Source organism: Hermetia illucens, chromosome 1 (genome assembly GCF_905115235.1).
Source record: "Hermetia illucens chromosome 1, iHerIll2.2.curated.20191125, whole genome shotgun sequence".
Lineage (NCBI taxonomy): Eukaryota > Metazoa > Arthropoda > Insecta > Diptera > Stratiomyidae > Hermetia > Hermetia illucens.
The window spans coordinates 42,821,340-42,841,801 of NC_051849.1; the positions used below are offsets into that span (position 1 = coordinate 42,821,340).

The 20,462-nt window shown below is 41.4% G+C and overlaps 2 protein-coding genes across 5 annotated transcripts in view; both read left to right on the plus strand.

Annotated features, from left to right (window-relative positions):
• The window catches only part of LOC119646766 (diuretic hormone receptor), a 159,791-nt gene that overhangs the window by 109,024 nt on the left and 30,305 nt on the right, over nt 1-20,462 (plus strand). For all 4 annotated transcript variants that reach the window (XM_038047345.1, XM_038047346.1, XM_038047348.1 and 1 more), the window contains exons 7-10: nt 5,706-5,779; nt 5,901-6,011; nt 6,534-6,719; nt 6,840-6,964. In XM_038047345.1, coding sequence (XP_037903273.1) covers nt 5,706-5,779; nt 5,901-6,011; nt 6,534-6,719; nt 6,840-6,964 — 496 coding nt within the window. The remainder of the gene's footprint in view (nt 1-5,705; nt 5,780-5,900; nt 6,012-6,533; nt 6,720-6,839; nt 6,965-20,462) is intronic.
• Nucleotides 15,364-15,982, plus strand: LOC119646767 (PI-stichotoxin-Hcr2e-like). Its single transcript, XM_038047350.1, has 2 exons — nt 15,364-15,548; nt 15,607-15,982. Exons 1-2 carry the CDS (start codon nt 15,479-15,481, stop codon nt 15,903-15,905), a joined length of 369 nt encoding a protein of 122 aa, XP_037903278.1. The 5' UTR covers nt 15,364-15,478; the 3' UTR covers nt 15,906-15,982.

The following is a 20,462-nucleotide window of genomic DNA, read 5'->3' on the forward strand; positions in this document are numbered from 1 at the left end:
TCTCCGTCGATCAAGCTTTCGGGATGTTCTTTGATGCGTTCCAGGACTATTTTAGCTATTGTCTTTGTGTGCCTGTTTTTTAGAATCTTAACAATCTTTCCCCTCTTCCACTCTCTGGGAAAGGTCCCAAATTCTCAAGATTCTCGTATGAGGGGATATCGAATCTGCAGTAACTGCGGGCGCAGCGATAAATAATTCTGCGGGGATACTGTCAAATCCAGCGGTTTTACTCCATTTGAGCGCATTGATAGCCGAAATGATTTGTCTTATGCTTGGAGGTTCATCATCGTGGAGGGGAAGCCGATCTTTGGCATCCTTCACAGGACTATCGAAAAATTGAAATCATGGCGATCTGTGGCATCCTCCGCTTTTCTCACTAGCATAATAGCAAATCTCTCTTGTCTCGACGTACACTACGCTGAACTTCTCCTGAATTCGCTCCTTATCGTATTTCGTGCGCTTCATGTCTGCGATCACTCGCAGCGATCATTAGAGCCTTCTAACTCTTCCGTCCACCGATTCGCTTTCACGACTCCGCGAACCGTCAAATCTTACGACGCCCCTTCGGGACGTGGCCGATGACCTGTGTAGCACCCGAGAAAAAAGCACTTTTGGCGGTCCATTGCTCATCGATATTCTCGGGCGGGTTACTCTATAGATTTGTTGTTCGATCAGCAAAATAGCTCTCCCACTGTCAAGCGACAGCTGGGTCGCACAAGCGATCGATATTAAACTTAGGGGGTCGCAGCTCCCCAACTCTGCGGGAACTGGCGGGCGCAATACCCAAACGAAAATAAGCGACCTTTAGATCAATTCCGAGACCGATGCCAACGGTTTCTTGTTACGCACATCTACGGGAATACTCTAAAATCTACTGTTGATGTGGTGGTTGATCTGATTGCTCGTACGGTGTTGGTCAGTTGGAACACAACTAACCTTATGACAAGCTCTCTGCTCGAACGATGTGCCACCAATGACGAGACGGTGGAAGTTGCAGAAATCCACGAACCTCCCACTATTATCGTTACGGTCGCCAAGACCGTATTCCGTGGTGTCAGATCCCATCTTGGCATTCAGATCACCCATAATGATTACAATGTCACTTTTTAGGAAGCCGCCTATGAACCAGGCTTAATTGCTCATAGAAAGCATCCTCCTCCACTGTATCGGAAGTCTCCATAGGTGCCTAGCATTATACAATTGTGATGCCCCTTAACCTGGACCAAATTATTGCAGTCAGGAGCCTGTCAGAAACCAGCTCCCAGGTCAAGAGAGCTGCAGCTGGTGAGCGGTAGCCTTTAGAAGCAACCCGACGCATCTGCTTCCACTTGGCTTTCCAGAGTACAAAAGCACATTGCCGCAAGAGGGGGGAATACTTTCTAGAGTCCCACCATCTTACATATTATTTCACTTAGGCCCAAAATTGTCAGTTTATATCGCTGGAATTCCTGTTCCAGTTGGAGAAAGCGAGCATTCTGACTCTCGCTGAGGTTGTCAAGGAGTGTATGCATATTCCAGAAACCAATCATAGTCCGGTTTCGGTAGCCAAAATTTTGTAGATTGCTAGCCCACAAATTTCTATACCTTTTTGTTGTCTCTTACGGCAAGCAGGGAAGGCTTTGGGTATATTCTTAAGTCCCAACTCATAAGGCGGACCTTAACCTATGACAATTTAAAAAGGAACATTATATAGACACACGGGCGTTTCGATTAAAGAGCGGAAATGGCAGTAAAGAGATCGCAAATACTACATTTCTATTGCTGACTATCTCTTGCATTGAAATTCGCAATGTTAGGATGGCGCACAAGTCTAGGAGTGGCGTAATCAAAGTTGATAATGGAGAATGAAGGAGCTTGTATACCATTGACAATCGCAGCAAAAAAGATTAGGTTGTTGCATTAAAAATTGTAGTGTTGTAGTAAAACTGTAACTCTCGCGAAAATTGATTATGTTAGTCAAAATGAGCGCCAACGGGAGACACTTCCGCCAAACGTAATACAAGACCAGAAGTTCGACTTTCTAGTGTTAAAAAATCCGTCAGTATAATTTTCATGGTAACTTCATACACACTAAATTGTTTTTCTACCAAAAAGTGGTCCAGATGTTTAAAAAGTTATAGTTCGTTGGCAAAAAATCAGGTGAATATGGTGGATGTGGCAAAGCCTTATATAGAAATTTGATTAATTTTTTGGCCATTATTTTGGGTCGTCAGTTGTCATGGAGCCGTATCATTCCAGTCTAGACATTATGGAATATGCAGCTTAGTAGTCAGAGCACTAGACTGTCGTACCGAAGGTCATGATTCAAATCTTACCGGTGGCAGTGGGATTTGTATCGTAACCTGACATCGGATACCAGTCGACCCAGCTGTGAATGTGAGTGATTTCAGGGTAATAATCACAAGCGAGCATATTAATAATTTCTCCTATCTAGGGTCGAAAATCACAACCGATAACAACTACGATGATGAAATCCGCGAACAGTTGTTGTCAGCCAAAAGAGCCTATTTCGGTTTATAAAAATTGTTCCGCTCGAAACGTCTCTCCATAAGGTCAAAGCTCTTACTGTACAAGACTATGATCTTGCCGGTCCTCATGTATTCCTCGGAGACTTGGGTTCTTACCAAGAAGAATTGCGAACTCTTGGTCGCGTTCGAGAGAAGAATCCTCCGAAGAATTTTTGACCCCCTACATGAGGATGGACGATTCCGTAGCCTACACAATGACGAAATCTATGAGCGATACCATGACCATCAGGTTGTGGATAAACTCCGGCTCAATAGGTTACGGTGGGCGGGTTACTTGATCCGTATGGATGAGGATGATCCAGCCCGGAAAGTCTATAAGGGCAATATCTATGGTAAAAAAAGAAGACGAGGAAGACCCTGCCTAAGATGAAGCGATGGCGTAGGTCAGGATGCCAGACAGCTTTTAGGGATATCGATTTGGTGGACCTCGGCGCAAAACCGGGATGTCTGGAGTTCCTTATTAAGCCAGGCCTAGACCGGATACCGGTTGTTGCGCCGTTGATGATGATGATGAGCAAAATGCTGACCACATTACTTTTTACAGTGTACTATAATCCTGTACACTTCAAGTCCCTGATCCAATTGGATTGTCACCCCAACGATTATTACTGTTAGTAACGGGCAGCAGATCGGAATATACAACAATCACCCGCGGTTTATTGGCATCTGAGCTGGATGGAAATGGCACGAATGATTGCTAGTTTCAACAGAATGGCGCAATATACCAAGCTGCTGGTGAAACAATGGATTTATTGAAGGTAATGTTCCTCACACAATTGAGTTTGAGTGGCCACCACGCTCACCTGATTTGACTCCACCTGACTTTTTCTTTTGGGAATACTTAAAAACCAAGTTATATTCCAACAGTCAAGAATCTGGCGAATTCCTATATCGAATGTTAACGTTTGCAGATCGTACATATCGATGCTGGTCGATGTTCTTTTTCTTTACCCTTGGTCCCGTTCACGAGCGGGGTCGGCTCGGTGTACCAATGCTGGTGCTATTGATGGCGTACAATAGAAATCATACTTATTGGCATTTGTAAGGCTGATTTTTCCTCGAGTTGACAGATAGGTTAACGCCAGTATCAAAAGTTTAAGATGATGATTTGCTGCCAACTGCTGAATTTGACAGCACTCGAACTAGTCCCTTTTTTGATCGGTTCCAATCCAAACGCATTGTGATAAAAGCACCACGAAGGCTGTTTTGCTCTTATCCTCTGACTGGCTCACTGAATGATTTGCTGCGGTGGAACTTGTTCGGCCTCCGTATACTTGTTAGTTTCTCCTTAATATCGATTTGAGAAGGCTATGGTGGGGGCGAAACGGCAGATATCCCACGGGGTTCTCCCATGTGAAGTATCTGATCTGCAATTTTCGACAGCTTAGCTAGATCCGTCGTATCTTCAGGAAGTTCTTGGTCAGTCGATTCGTAACATCCAATTGCATCGCGCAAAAGAGCTGGAGCAGCTTCTGATCCCCCATCATGAGACCGGTTAGCAACTACAGATTTTTTGTGCGGTGAACGCGCCCAATGATTCTCCCCTTAAACGTATCAAATTTCCTGGTGAGGAAGGGACGGATGAGGCTGAACGATGTCTGATACCTGCCCCAAAATTTCCGAGTCCAACTTGCGATAACCTTATCAAATCGAAGATCGTCCTTCATAATCCGAAGCGTCCGGAAATGGGGCTCCAATCGAGGAACCCAGAATGCCGGTCTACTTCTCGAGAATTCAGAATGCATTCCGCCTGCGAAGAAATTATGGAAAATTCACAAGAACAAAAAGTGTGTTTAAAATTGGTTTGCTATTTGAAAAATCGGCAATGGAGGCTTACCAAATGCCTGATTGCTTTAAAGCCTCCGGGGGGTGATTTAGCGTTGGAACATACATCGAGGTGCCCTTCATCATCTCAAAATTTTGAAAAAGTCAGACAAAAACAGCCACGAGGTTTGTCGTTTAACGATCGACGTAAAAAACTAGTTGGAGCTCATGAATGAAATGAAATATGTAACTACTAAATTTGTTGAATGCCTTTACAAGCTGAATCAAAAAATAAACGATTAACTTTGAGCCACATTTCGGAAAAATAGATACAAAGTGATCCAAACTTTTTGTTCAAAGTCACCGCAAGTCATAAAAGTTGGCGCTCCAGATATGACACAGAACCAAGCAAGTCTCAAATCAGCGGAAGACTCCCAACTCCCCCGATCGAAAAAAAGTAAGACTAATGAGATCGAATGTCAAAACGAAGATCTTTATCTTTTCTGATGTTGATATTGCGCAGAGAGTTTTTTTTCTTGGCTAAACTGCAGCAGCTTTATTTGGTACTTTTAGGACGTCTACCATACAATGCGCGAATGAAACACCCGGAATTTGAGCCATCAGGGGATGGGTCCCTTCATCACGTGAATGCCCCTACAAACGGGGCCTTATGAGTGAATCGCTAGTTGGCCTCTCAGAGGTACTCTGCCCTTCCCTAATTTCCACATTCAGCGGACCTAACTCCGTGTGTCTTTCATCTGCTACAAGAATATAGAAAAGTCTGAAAGGGACTCGTTCAGATGGGTGAAGTGGTCTAAACAGTTTCGTAACGGGCGCTGGACGATACCAGCGCACCTCTGGAAAATAGGCAGGTGCATCTATTTGACAGTGTGTGGTACAGGACGAAGGAATTTTGATTTTTGAAATTGATTTTGATGAAATTCCGTATAGCAAAAAACCGATTATTTTTGGGTCCTCCATAGTACAGGAGAAGTTACTCGGCTTTCGGTTTCAGCTTTGGAATAAGCTTTGAATTTCCCATAAAACTATTTTTATGGACAACTGAAACTTATGTTAAGGCTGGAAGAGAAAGGAAAATCTGTCAAGTTATGAAAATATGTACATTACCCGCGCACCTTGCAATTTTCAAAATTGTGCTTGTCAAGATTTCTTTCAAGTAGACCAACACACAGAAAAACAGTCTCGACATTAAACCCTGAGAAATGCCATAACAATACAATAATAGCAATCCTGCCATAATTGGTTCTGCCATTTATCTAATGAAAAAGGACATACCCTACGCTCTGAAGTAGGTCATATCAAGATTATTTCAAATTACAGCACAAACGACACACTCATTACTCCAAGATGGATATCAATCTACCGAAACTAATCTATTTTATATACTTTCAGGTGGTCCTGCTGTGTTTGTATTCATTTGGGTAATTGCAAAAGGATTAACCACAGCACAGTTTTCGTCTGAGAAGGTAACAATACCATTGAGTGGCATTAACAGTAAATGACATCAACTAACAGCTTGATATGAATAGATGTATTTTCGTCCTTTGTTAAAACGTTTCTATGTTTTCTTTTGCTTGTCTGGCCCAGCTAAATATTGAGTGTCCATGGATGCATGACACTCCAGTTGATTGGATCTTCCAGGGACCTGCGTGTACGGTGCTCATCATAAACTTAATTTTCTTATTGCGAATAATGTGGGTACGTATCCTTAAATAGTGTGTCGTCTATCATTAACATCTTTCTAGCAAGCACTCCACGAGGAACTTGTGAACATTCTGTTTTCACACTTCTCCGAACATCTTTCGTTAATTACTTCTCAATTCATTATGATAATTTGCTGCGGTTGCACTACTTTTGGATTCCAAGTAGGAGTTCGGTAATTGAGTGGATTTTCGGAGATAAAACTGGAGTTCTGCGGAAGAAGTGTTTGTTTGGAATCTGGTTTTGTGTAAAGCTTTCGTGAACACTTTAAATTAGTTTACTTGGTAAATTCTTCTGTCAAAGATAATATTAGAGTTTCAGCCTTTACCTTGAATTCAATTGATTTTAAATTCAAAGGGAAACATTGTTATAAGACACGTTGGGTAGACATTGTAGACAAGTGTTTGTCAAAGATGTCTTTCATAGTCTTATCTCAGTCAATTCTGGCTTTAAATTTAAAGTTTGTTGAAAAAAAAACCCAAAAGTCATCAATCACTTTCAATCTTTATTCCTCCACAGGTCCTAATTACAAAACTTCGTTCGGCCAACACCGTGGAAACGCGTCAGTACAGAAAAGCGGCGAAAGCCCTCTTAGTTCTCATCCCCCTATTCGGCATCACGTATCTTGTCGTCTTAACAGGGCCCAACGAGGGTGTCGGAAGCTATATATTCGCGATTGCCAGGTCCGTTCTTTTAAGCACACAGGTAGGTTCCTAGTCTTTATTGAATTGTAGGAAAAATGTAGGTTGAACCCCGGAGAACACCTCCGAAGGGGATTACTTTTTTGATTTGAAGTGATTCTGAAGTAATTTCCTCTCCGTCTAGGGATTTTCCGTTTCGCTATTTTATTGCTTCCTGAATTCCGAAGTAAGGACTGCTCTACGCCACCACGTCGTCCGGTGGCATGACGAACGCAATATCCGCCTAGGACAGCTACGACGAAGTAGAAGGTCAGTTTATTTCGAAACCATGCAGGTACATTCGTTCATTGTTGTTTTGTTCATTTTCAATATTGTCACGTTAGTTAACAGCTCAGTTTTCACAAGTCCTTCTCGTTAGCGGGAATTTAGTAGAAATTGAAAATACTCGTCGAAATGATGGAGTTTGTCACGTTGTCTACCCTTACTGGGGGAGGCGAATGGTTGTACTCGTATAAACCCAGCGAGTCCGCTACGATGAGCAATTCTCTAAAATATTCAACAACGTCAATATTTGGTTCCATTCGGTTATCAACCTAAAGGACGAATGTTCTGTGTGGAATTTAAAGAGTCCGCAGGGAATGAAATTTCTTGGAAGTGAAAATCTGAAAAAGGGAATCTTTCCATATATTCAATCTGAAAGATTTTATAGCTAAATTTACAAACATTCAGAAATATTTGCATAATTATTCCAACATTCTATTTTAGACTGCATTCATGAAAGTTTACTTTTTTCACGAATATCAAATGACTTTCAATTTGAATCGACCAAGGCGTGGGAAAGGAGTTCATTTGTTCGTTTGTTTGGTAACCTCGACCGTACTCACATCGTTTCACCCCATACTCTTTGCATTCATTCTTGAAACTGACATGTTATAATTTCAAAGCCTTTTCCTCTCCAGTCCTTTCTTTCCTCTAATATATGTACTTTGTTCAACCACCATATACATATATAAATATTGCTGGGTACACAATTTATACGTTAAAATGCTGAATAACTTTTCTAAAAAGGTTCGTCTTCATTTATTAAAATAATTCCGATTCCGCTGTTTTCTAGCTCCACCATTTACTATTTCTAAACTAGATTTGAAACTCTTTTAAATGGATGAATGTTTTACATCACCGCTCTACAAATCCTTGTGCAGGCTTAATTGCCGTCATCTTAAAAGCACAAACTTCGTTGATCCACGTGTAAAATACGAAATGGTGACAAGAAAATGATAGCCTTCAAGGAAAATTCTGCTCCTTGTCCAATTTCTGTCACCCGCTAAAACCAGGTAATTTGATAAAAAGTGTCCAAGGGTTTCTCCCTCTCCCGTTATGAAATGAGTTCACTTCCACAGCATAATCCCTCATGAACCAATGCCGTGCACATATAGCCTTGACTACGCATATATTATTGGGTAGTATTGTTGTGAGCCCTTGGTTTTTAAGGTTTTGTGCTAATCAAGAACTTATTAAAATCAGCTCTGTCTACCTGTATGTCCGACTTTTTTTTAATTTTCGTTACAGAGGTAGGAAAAGACACTGGTCTAGTTGCGCCAGTGTGTTGGATTTTCATCCAATAAAACCACCATCTGTCGCTTGAAACAGTCATAAAGTAGTACATCATGTTTTCCTCGTCTCCTCAGCTTCAAGTTTACGCTGAATAAATGCGATAATAGAGTTGATCTCATCCTAAGCTCCTTAAAGTGCCAGCTTCATTGGCACCAAATTTTTCGATACTAGCGCCTCAATGTTTCTCCTCTCTGCCATGAATCTTATACATATATACGTACAACGGGTGAATTGTCCAATATAATCTTGCTGAGGGACTGGTAACATCTTGTAGGTCTCATGAGAAACTGGGTGAGATTATTATAAACGTCGTGTGACGCCAACAACCTCTTGCAAAAGATCAGTCTGTATGTCAACCGACTAATTCCTGAGCGTCCCCAACGCTCGTTTCAACTATTTATAGATCTTTCTCTTTCGGAGTTCTTCAACTGCGTTAAAGTAGACATGGACTTGTTTATGCTTATTATTTCATCAACAAAGATGTCAGTCGACAGCATCCCCGAGGTGCTGCACCATCTGGGATAGTCTTGTAGGCAGGCAATCTCTAAAGTTCTGCTTCTCTAGATCAAACTGGGTTTATGCATATTAGCTAAGATCTGACTCAGACTTCTCCAAATTACGGCGGCATACATCAGGACCGAACTGGGAATAAAAGTACCCTAAATTATACCATGGCTTCCTACTTTCGATATCTATCAACAGTATGATACTACACATGTGGTTCAAAACTGAACTTCATATTTATCACCACTTCCAAGTATTTGATGGCCGGTTGGACACGTTGATATAATTCCCAGTTCTAAGGCGAGCGTAATTACTCTAACAACGCTTGGTCTTAAGAACAAGTTCTATTTTCCCTTTGGAAACGTCAGTCCAGAACTACCCCACCAAACCTTAACAGCAGTTATTGCTGTAAGAGTATAACTCAGCATCTTCTAGATATTGGAGGCCCAAGGAAGCAGAGTACCCCTGGGGTGCGCTATCATTGCCATACCAGAACCTTCTTTCTGTTGAATTGCTGCCAACAATAGTAGCGAGATTGCTAAGAATACCAATCGCCGTCAGAGATTTCTGAATTAGGCTCCAATTGGCCATCCATGATCACGACGACGCAACATTTAATACTACCCTTTCAGTGAATCACATTCCCGCCCAAGGCAGTAATCAATTAGACGGTATCTCCAGTTGATACTTGTGATCTGAAAGGTCTCCTTGGCTCTGAAGAGTTGGTAACAATTTATTGTAGATTAGCCGCCCAAACAGTTTTCCCATATTTGCCATGCAATTCATTCCCAGAACTTTATTATTGCTTGATCACAGCGGAAATTGCTGTCACATTTAAAGATCTCTGAGAGGTGTCAGTGCTACTTTCTTGCCTCTTCTTTTTGAATGAATGAATAATCGCCACATGATTTTAATCAAGAGAATATATCACGTGATCTATGGCGAATGTGCATTTACAAGGCATAGACGCATCAGCTCAAGGCATCCCTCTTATTGATTTAATCTAATGAAGCATCTGTGAAGGTTTGCTCAAACAATGCTTTTATAGTGCAGCCCGATGTTAGTTTTCTGCGATTTGGCATTCTCTATAGTTCGAAAGTAATTGTCTGGTAATCATTGTGGGTACAGTCTTCGCCGACATACCAGGGCATATCAGACGCCAGTACGGGGCTGACAAAGGCAAGTCGACGATTGAGTTAGATTTACCTTTCCAAAAGGTGTTTACATCACTTTCGTTGGTCAAACTAGGTCCAACTACAAAAAAAATCAAATAGACTTCGGCCCTTTGCATTGACCTCCCTAAAGCTCCTACTCAATAGCCTTTCGTCAAGAACAGTGTTGTTTAGTATATCTTCAAATTCAGATGGGGTGGGGTAGCAGCTGTACATACCGTGCTTATTTTCTCTCAAACAGAGCCGCTGACCGACTAACCCATCGCACATTATATCGCTAGGCAACCACATGCCTATATCGCTTCCCAATCGATAAAACTGTGACTCATACACTGTTAAAGCTTCTGTGGGGCGCTTTTATGATGGCAATTTCCACTTATTTGATTAAATTTCATTTGCAGTTAACGCCTTTCTGAATTCCGGATATTTACCACTTCCGGCAATACATCGATTATCGCCTTCCCTCCCACAGAATGTATTTTGGTTCCCAATTGGACTCCTTGGCAATACGGCTTTTAGGGTGGACGATCACACAGTTTGCATTGGGAGCACTAATCGTTGGATAATATATAAGCTCCCAATGAATCGTTGTTTTTTCCTAAAATGGGAGATTGTGATTAAGAGCACACTCCAAGTCTTTCCTACTTGTCGTAAAAGGCGACTAAAATGAATAGAAATTTGTGGGCTAACAATCTACAATTACCAAAATTTCAAAAAAAAACTGAAACATCAAAAGCATCACCGATAAGGACTGACCTTACGCCAATGACCTTTGGCTAATGACAACAGTTTATGACTGGTTTCCGGAATGTGCGCATACTCCCCGGCAAATATATTTAAAACTCCCAGAATACTCACTCTCTCAACTTTCCAGCGATATAAACTGGACATTCTAGGCCTAGGGGAAGTAAAATGGTGGAACTCTGGAGAGTGATCTTCTCCCTTTCAGAGCAATGTGCTTTTATACTCTGAAAAGCCAAGTGCTAGCAAAAGCCAATCCGGTGTCGGCTGTTTCTGTCGGCTATCGCAAGGCACACCCTTTTCAGCTGGGAGCCGGTTTCTGAGAAGATTTCCAATTGCAAGGTTCCGGTACAGATTAGGGAGCATCACAATTGTACACTGCTATGTACCAACGAGGCTGATGTAGCAATGGGTAGATCACACATTAAGGACGGGCAATAATTCCACTGCTGATTACGCTGGCTGGAGAGTAGGTTCCCCGTCCCAAGAACATTTGTCGTAAAACCGTATAGGACGAGTGCGAGTGTCTCGTGAAATCCTGAAAAGCGTTGAAACCTATTTCAGGGAACCTTGAACGATGGTGCATAGGCGTGGTAGACTCGTTATGCCCCACTTAGGAGTGATTGGCGGCCATAATAACTGCCATGTGATTATTGCCAGGTGTCTCATTTACTATAGTGATGAACAACTTCGACTGAAAACAACTCTTGTCATATATGATTACCATTCATCCCTTAATGGAGCATAGCGCGTCAACTACGCCTACGAATAGTCCTCCACAGTTTGTTGGTATGCGCTAAAGGGGTTAGCCCCATTGGTTGCGCAAAAAATAGGTAATTTTCATTTTTGCATTTTTATTTTTAAGAAAAGTTCGAACCATTTTTGAACCATCATTATATCATGTTAAAGTGCATACATTGAACATCTTTCAGTAATTTTTTTTTATTGAAAAATATTACACAGTTACGTTAGTTTAGTGTAATGGGGGACCCATAGCTCCGTGCATTCAGGCCTTTGTTGGGCCCATTGTACTATCCCCGTAAATCATCTATTCAATGGCATCCCCCCTACGGCGTTCACAGGCTTTTGCGAATCTGAGAACATTCTCCAGAGGCAGATAGTGTGCAGATTCTTCATTAAATAAAACCTTATCGAGGTGTCTTCGCCTGAGATCTAAGGCGGCCGGCATGTGAAATGCAGGGGCGTCTCTTCTTCCTCCTCACACTCGTTGCATATAACCGGTACCACCATCCCCATCTTTCTTATATAGTAATTTAAGGAGCGGTGTTCCGTTAAAAGCCCTACTAGGGTTTTCATGTCCCACTTCTTAAAGGACAACAAAAATGCCGCTCTAGTGGCCCCGACTTCCATCACAAAGATTTTCACCTGTCAGCAAGAGTTCAAATTTCCCCACTCCGCAAGGATTCACGCGAATCATTGCAATTTCACCCTTCAAAGTAGACTTGACAGTGGATGGCCGGATGCAAAAAGCTGGCCCCACAATTGTAGATCCAAACCCTTGGCGATCCAGTCTGTCAGCCTTCTCATTACCAGGGATGTTTGAATGCCCCGGCACCCATATCGAAATTATTTCGTTCAGTCGGCCAAGCTTCAGCAATACCTGAAGACCACTCCACACAAATTGGCTTGATATGCTGATGCTGTTTAGCACTGATAATGCTGCTGTCAGAACAGATTCTAATGGTGCGACCTCTCCATTTTTTTCACAAACATTCTTTTGCTGCCAATGAAAAAGCATATATCTCCCCCTGAAATATAGTCTTCATTTTCCGAGAGGTCGGGCCAGTTCCATTATCGGATTACCCGAGAACACCCCTGCGCCTGATCGCCTTCCATGGTCGGTGAAGATTATTAAGTCTGTAATCAAAGCAACTCATGGCAATTTATCTACCATTGTTCTCTTTTGGTGATTATGACAGAGTATGTCTTTTCAAAGACGAATCTGGAAACCGTACGATCGGCCGGCATCAGAAATACCAGCTGTTTGTCAATTAATTTCCAGAAGGATGCATGACCGTATGATTAGCCGCCTTTTCACGCCCCAATTGTATCGAAGAGTAACCCCTAAGACATTCTACCTCAGTGGACTCCTGGCCATAATATATGAATTTTTTTAGACCCCAGCATGTGAATGTGGATCAATTCCATGTTATCTTGCAGTGTCACACATTCCCGTGAATGAAGCATAACTCAAGGCGGCTTCGATGTCCATGAATGCGTTTAAGGCGTATTCTTTTTCGGATATCGGTTTTTCAATTTTTGCCGTGAGCTCATGACGTGATGCCTCCGTGGATTTGCCTTCCTGGCGTATTGCCTATACTGAAGTGGCCACTTAGGGATGTGTGTATTTCGTATGAACCGGTCTACTAGTCCTTTTAGTAAGTAGTCCTTTTAGTAAGAAGGACGGAAGCCTTTTGCGCCCGTCGCTTGAGAATAAATATCATCTTCACATCACACTAGTTAATTGGAATATAAGCGTGTGCTTAGCATGCACAGTACATACTCCAAATATGTAGACCCAAGGTATCCATTAAGTCTGTTATTAGCGCAGGAATGATGCCACCCGGACCTGCAGACTTGTATTTTATGTATGGAACGAGTCAAATGCTCATTTTACATTTGCATGCCAGATTTCAGCTTGACGGCAAGTTGTTCTAAAACAAGCCAGAAGAAACATTTTTAAAGCGATGACAGCTCGGGAACCCTTTTCAGAATTGGTCGCGCACGCTCCCACACATCGTTGAGAGAGGAACAGTACTGCCTGAGCCCCCCGTTCGTGTTTCTGTTCGCCAAGTTTAGCCTTAATATTTTACGATATTCGACTACTAATTCAAAGCGAAATTTGGTTTGGCATAAGCCGCAGGTGCCCCGGATTCTTCTTTCCTCTCAACCTCGGTGCAGCCTATGGGATGTGATGTTGGAGGCGGTTTATCCGGAGGCAGTTTGCCCGAATCCCGTTTACCCAAATGCGGTTTGCCCAGAGATTAATCGAGATTTAATTTTAGTTTCTTAAATTTTTTTTTTGTTTTTTAGTTATTTTATATTTGACTGTCATGGTCCCAGTTTTATCGGGGAGAGAAAGTGAATCTCGGCAGGGCCCCTTTTTGCTGAGACAAAGTTAGATGAAATTGAGGGTCGCCTGGTACCCAAAGTTCCCAGTTCACGGCCATTCATCCCTCGCATGGTAGTCACACCTTAGTTTGGGTTTTGATTACCTCTTGGCTTCAGATGTCACCTCTTGTTCCATGGAGAATCTTCCTTACTGAGCCATACTTCATACCCTCACTATAACAAAGTAGGTAATCGCCAAGGGGGTACAGTTATATTACATATTTTATTTTAATATTTTGGGTGACGAAAATTTTGGTTAACAGGCTGATTTGAACCAGATTAGTTAAATTACAATGCAAGCTAAGAATATATGCATCTTTTGCAAAATTTTTTGATTTTTCGCTAAAAAAAACCGTTGTTTTTGGGCTATAAAATGATAATATCGTAAAAAATTTAACTATTAAGATTGCGATGACCCGCCAGACTGAGAAGCTTTGATTTAGTGGTGTTTATCTTCAGTCCGACTCTACTTGCCTCTCTTTCAAAATCTTTGCGCCACCATATGTCGCTCTAACAATAGCTAGTAATTCACACTCCTGATAATCGTTCTATTCAAGCTGTCGAAAGCCTTCTTGAAATCAATGCACAACAAGTAAAACGAAGATCTGAACTCCGTGCACTGCTCCAAAATTATCCGCAGGGTGCTAATGTAGTCACTGCAGGAGTATGGAGGGCGGAAACAAGCGTGCCTTTGTAGATCAATGTTCAAGATGGTGCAGAATTATTTCAGCTATTATCTTTGGGATCCCTAAATGTCAGGTAACTCTTTATTATTATTATTCTGGAAAGTTTCATGAGCGTAGACTCTGGAAGATCGACTAGAAAAAGGGAAAACCTCATCACCAAAATAGAGAATGTTTGGTTTACGTCTTCGGATGAAAGAATGGTGTCACTCGACATGAAAGCACTGTTTCAGCGAGCCTTTATCTGGAGGAGCAATCACTAAGGAAAAATTCTGCATCCTTGACATGGAAACGGGAAACCGTAATGAGCATGAAACTTACCGACATGACAGAGAGTTACCTAACATTCATGAAAAAATTTACAAAGGAATCGGAAGTGTGGCAATTGGCAGCCGCCTATTAGTCGACCCCATATACGCTAACAGCTCTTTTCTAAAAAAGTAATTTGAATATTAATTTCATATTATATTATGAAAACTCACTTACTGTACATTCATACCAGTGTATGAATGTTTTCGCTAGAAACTGTTTGTGGGTACGTAAATCCATCAGCACTAACCGAATTAATCTGATATAATTCCATCGTTCAACAATATCTACAAGTAATTTTCAATATCATACATGTAGTCATTAAACGGAAACTACCCAATAAATATGGAATATTTCATTTTCATTGCATATACAAAATTCTGATATTCTGGAATATTTGCAGTAGCGAAACAACACCCACATACAAGTCTAAATATGTGGGCATTATTTGAACAATTGTTTTTTTACCGATAAATAGTAATATCTGGAATTTTAACCTTCCTATTATACTTTCAAAAGAAATTTATTAGCATTTAGTGGGAAAATATGGAAATGCAAATTCATTTACGGTTCGCAATCGAACGCAGATACGTCCATAGTCTCTGCAGCAGAAAGAAATCGTTCTTCCTTGCAGAAAGTCCGGAAAAATAATCGATTAATTGGTGGAAATGAAATATTTGTTGCTTTTGGGTTTGGTAGTTGGTTTGGGGACTGCCTTCGTTTCGGCTGCTAACAAAGGTGAGAACAGTGACCACTGATCCAAAATACTTTTCAAAAAGATAGATTAATTTTCCAGACATTTGTTATCAGAAGAAAGAAGTTGGACCGTGTCGAGCAAGTCAGCCCCAATTTTTCTACAATCCTGAAATTCAAGATTGTGATTTCTTTTTATATGGCGGTTGTCGTGGAAATGATAACCGCTTTTCTGATATTGGCGAATGTCGTAAAGTTTGTCTGGACTTAGATACCGGTGGAGAACAGGACAATGAGGAAAGTGTTATCTCAGAAGAAAGTGAAGATGAGACACCAGAAAAGGAGGATCAAGCAGAGTCTGAAGATAGTGACAATGGAAGTGACGACAAAGATTCAAAATAATCACGTCAATTAATTAGTGATTTGCGTGGCCTGCAATGATGTAGCGCAGCTTTCGAAAATAAAATGCAATAATGGTATCTATATGTATCTTATTTATAGAGAGGTGGTGACTCCATTCCATAAGATCCATCCAGCAAACAAGTTTCTCACTTATTTCTATTATTGAAGTTTTCTTCCCAGAATAGAAAACAATCTAAAAATATATGGACCAACTTTATCGATATTTTTAGCTAATTCACAAATTCCGTTTTTAAGGTTTTGTGTAAACACAAAACCTTATCAAAATCGGTTTACTGTCTGTCTGTCTGGCTATCTGTCCGTCACACGCATTTTTCTCGGAGACGGTTATAGCGATTGAGACCAAATTTGGTAGAAAGGTGGGAACTGTGAACGCTCATGCATATAGTGAGTTACATCCCTTTACGACGAATTTAAGGGGGGGGGGGGGGGGTCCTCATACATGCAAAAGGGGGGTGGAAATTTTTTTTTCATCAAATATAGTTAAATAAAGTCTCGGTTAGTACTTTTCGAAGCCGGTCTTAGTTTTGAATTTCGTTGACAAGGTAGGGAGTGCGGGGGGTTGAAAGTAGTCATTTTTTTAACGAACCCATTCTCAGGAACTGCCAAACCGAAAAATCTGAAAAAAATCAGGGGGCTGCTACTATATGGTGCCTAGGCTCCGAAATACCCTCCATACCGATACCTGTTCAAATAAAGTTAATGATAGTATATTACTATAAATTTTAGTAATTGACAGGAAAACCTCCCTTAAGTTCATCTCAGAATCACAAAATTTTGCAGCAATGTAGGCTATAGTATAGAGCATGATCTTACCAAATTTGGTGAAAATCTCACTATTACTAACAAAGTTATACTAGGTCAAAGCTGTCGCTCCTCTGCAAATTCAAGACTATGAATGTCAATATCACTTGAAAGTGGCTATTTTCACATAATATATGCTTTCACATATATATTTTACGTGCTACATGCTAATGGGACAAATGCATACTCAAATCTCTTTATAAAAGAAATACACAGAACCTTTCATACCTGAAGCGTCTAGTTTCCGGTGTCCCGACTTGTTGTATGAAAGCCTAGGCAAGGCAAAGCACCCGCTAAGGCACTTTTTATCTTGTAAAGAGCTGAAAGCAGCCTGAAAATAAAGATCCAGTCCAGAATCTGCAAAAAAGTTTTGCCGGTGTGAAGAATATAGAATACAACTGATCTACTTCTGATCCAAAAACCGGATGTGACCTTTTGAGCAGAAATTTTTGGATTTGGAATTTGGACTCACCGGTTTACTGTCTGTCTATATATTTTTTTGTAGTCGTTGCTAGTTTGAAAAATTCAAAGCCTACCATTTGCTCCTGTGAAACAATTATCTCAGACTTTCACTATCTAAATCATCAGCCCATATGGAATTATCTCGTGGTACAAACTCCTCCTTCCTCAGCATATTGTGGGTCACCTTCATGAATTTTTCCACCGCACTACTAGTTGCTTCTGGAACTAGCATTCTGACTCAGGTGATAAGAGTGTCCCGGTGCCACCTCGGCTCTAAGCACGGCAAATCTTGGCCAACCAAAAGCAGCATCCTTCACATCCTCCGCAATGTCTGAAACAATACGTTAGGTTGTAGCTTACTCCTCCACGTTATCGTTTATGGTTACCAGTTCGTTGAGAAGCGATTAGTTTTAGTAGAGTTTATCTTCAATTCAAATATCTTCTCTCTTCCCAAAGGCCAAGGTCCATGACTCGGTGGAAGAGCAAACAGATGTCATCAGCGTAGTCGAGGTGCTTGATGACAGATGTCGGACTCCATTTTGGACTTTAAATTCCTATGATATTTTCCTTCGGTGTCGCACGTGACTCTTATGCCATCATATATCACATTTATAGTTTCTCCAGAATGCTCTTCTGTCGTGAAGCGTTTCAGATACACCACCGGTTGACATTGTCGAAAGCTTTCTCGAAATCAATGAAGAGTGGGTAGACCAGAGTCTTGATGCGGTCATGCAGGAGGGTCCAGACCGGAAATCAGCCTGCGCTCTGTTGATCAAACATTCGAGGCATTCGTTAATGCATTCCAGGATTATAGCAGCTATTACCTTTAGAACTTCAGAGAGCACGCCAATAAGCCATGACGTATCGCACTCAAAACAGATTCCCTTCTTTGGAATTTTAACGATCATCCCCTTCTTCCACTCATTAGAAAAGGTTTCGAATTTCCCGCAGGAACTGTAGGAGCAACAACGGATAGTTCTGATGCGAGACCGTCAAGTCCAGCGACTTTACTCTATTTAACTACATTGATGACCAAAATGATTTCTCATCTAATTGGAGAAACAGATGTGGACTGTTCCTGCTATGGTGACTAGTCATTTCACCTTCATCTGATATCATACGGTTAAGAACAGTAGTGAAGTGTTCCTTGAACCTCTTCAACCACGCATTCGTAGGAGTATCGAAAGATTTGCCATCACGTGCAAAAGTTTTTTGGTGCTGCAGTATACGGTTCTGAAGTCACTGTGATCTGCAGCAAATTCTGCTTCCTTGACAAGCGCGAAAAAAATCCCCTTTTTATGGCGACCCAATGCTCATCAAAATTATCGGGTGAGTTACACAGGGTATTTGCCATACAATCACTCAGATAGCTTTGCCACTGTTGACAGCCGGATCATTCAAGAGGTCGATATTGAGCTGGAGGCAGCACCATTATCGTTACGGTCGCCAAGGCTCTGTGGGTCCATCCCATGTTAGAACTTGGTGTTGCCAGAGCCCACCTTAGCATTAAGATCACCCATCATGGTAACAATATCATCTTTAGAAAACCTCTCGTAAACTATGTGTAACCGCTCATTGAAATTTCCTTCTCCACTATATCGTACAGTTATTGCGCTATCTCTGCGATTTTTGGTTTGTCAAGCACGCCGTAAATGTTGAAACGAAACAATTTTTTACAGCCGTCACTGCCACTAACTGAGCTTTGACCGGGGTATTGTCATAGGCTGGAACTTTATATCCGGTAGCCCTATTCGAAAACCAAATTTGTAATTGGGATCTTATCGCGATTTACCTGACAGTAGGTAGGTTTGCTGCGCTCCGCACTTGTGCTGAAATAATGTTAAATAACATCCGACTTGTATGCAACGTTGGATAACTCTGCTCTGAGGTCATCAAATAGCGTTACTCCAGTGAAATACATTGATGACCGAATTGATTTCTTTTCTATGTGAAGTAGCAACCCATAGTCGTATAAGAGGCAAGCTTCCTCTGATGTGATATAATTAAAAAACGTGGTGAAGTATTCCTTCCAGACCACATGCAAGTTTTTGCGTGATGCAATATATACTTCTGGAATCACTGCGAAACTCGAGCGTGTCACTCTATCAGCTGCAGCGATCAATAGATTCGATCGTCACCTTTTATGTGGGTCCATCCGCTTCCATCATCTTATGACAAGCCTTTGGGACCAAATGTTGTAAACACCTCCTAAATCTACTCGGCCAATGACGAGACGGTGAAGCTGCAGAAACCACCAAACCATCCCACTTTATCCTTGCAGTTACCAAAACCATGTTTCCTCAGCACATATATGAACGAAGTGTTGTCAGAGCGTCGACGGCGCGATGGTCGAGGAAGTAAAGCGTCAGTGTCTTAATCTCGCTGCTCTGGGTTCGAATCGCAGTCGTGATGGGTGCCTGTGTTCGTCTTGCGTTTGTCTCGCTTGTATCGCTGGAATTCTCATTCCAGTTGTAGAAAACAAACATTCTGCGAACCGTCGATTCCGTTGTCGAAGAACGTAAGCACATTCCAGAAAATCAATCATTGAGGAAGCCTTGAATCCGCCGCCGAGAAGCTTCCTCACACTTTTTGAAGGATCTTCACTTCCAAGCAAAAAGTTATTCGGCTTCGACCAACTAAGGCAAAAGTCACTGCCAGCTTTTCGAATGAACATAATTCGCACTAATGACGTGTTCCCGGATTAATATAAGGGAGCAAAAAACGTCTAATGGCTCTAGATAGCGTGTGATAAGTTGCCCTTGCTTTGGAACTTTGGGTGTTAGCCTCAAAAAGGGGGTCCATGGACCAAAGAAGTGGGAGCAAGTTTGTCTCAATTTGATCTGCTTCTAGTGGATAGCGAACTCACATGGTGCAAACCTAACTTCCGAACGTAGAACCTTTAACCTACAATAAATTTGTGAGTAACGGTAGGATTTGCACCAAACTTTCTATTACCGTGCTTTATATTATGCCCCATGTTACTACGATGTATTCCTAGGATGAACTTAAGGAATACTTTCAATAAATTTCCAAAATTTAATAATAAATTGTTATTACTTTACTTGGGGATGATGAGTATATTGGCAAGCCGGAGACTCTGACCTGTAAAACGCAATACAAAAAACCTTTCATCCTTCAAGTATATCATTTAAATGAATCTAGCGCCAATGAAACCTATTAGATTTTACCACTTTGTACTACTCCATTGAAAATTTAAAGGAATCCTATAGTAATCCCCATCAATGCAGCAGAAGCTAGGTCACCATCACCGCA

Coding starts and splice junctions, on each gene's coding strand:
- LOC119646767 (XM_038047350.1), top strand. CDS start 15,479: ATGAAATATTTGTTGCTTTTGGGTTTGGTAGTTGGTTTGGGGACTGCC. Junction 15,549..15,606: donor CGTTTCGGCTGCTAACAAAG/GTGAGAACAGTG, acceptor TTAATTTTCCAG/ACATTTGTTATCAGAAGAAA.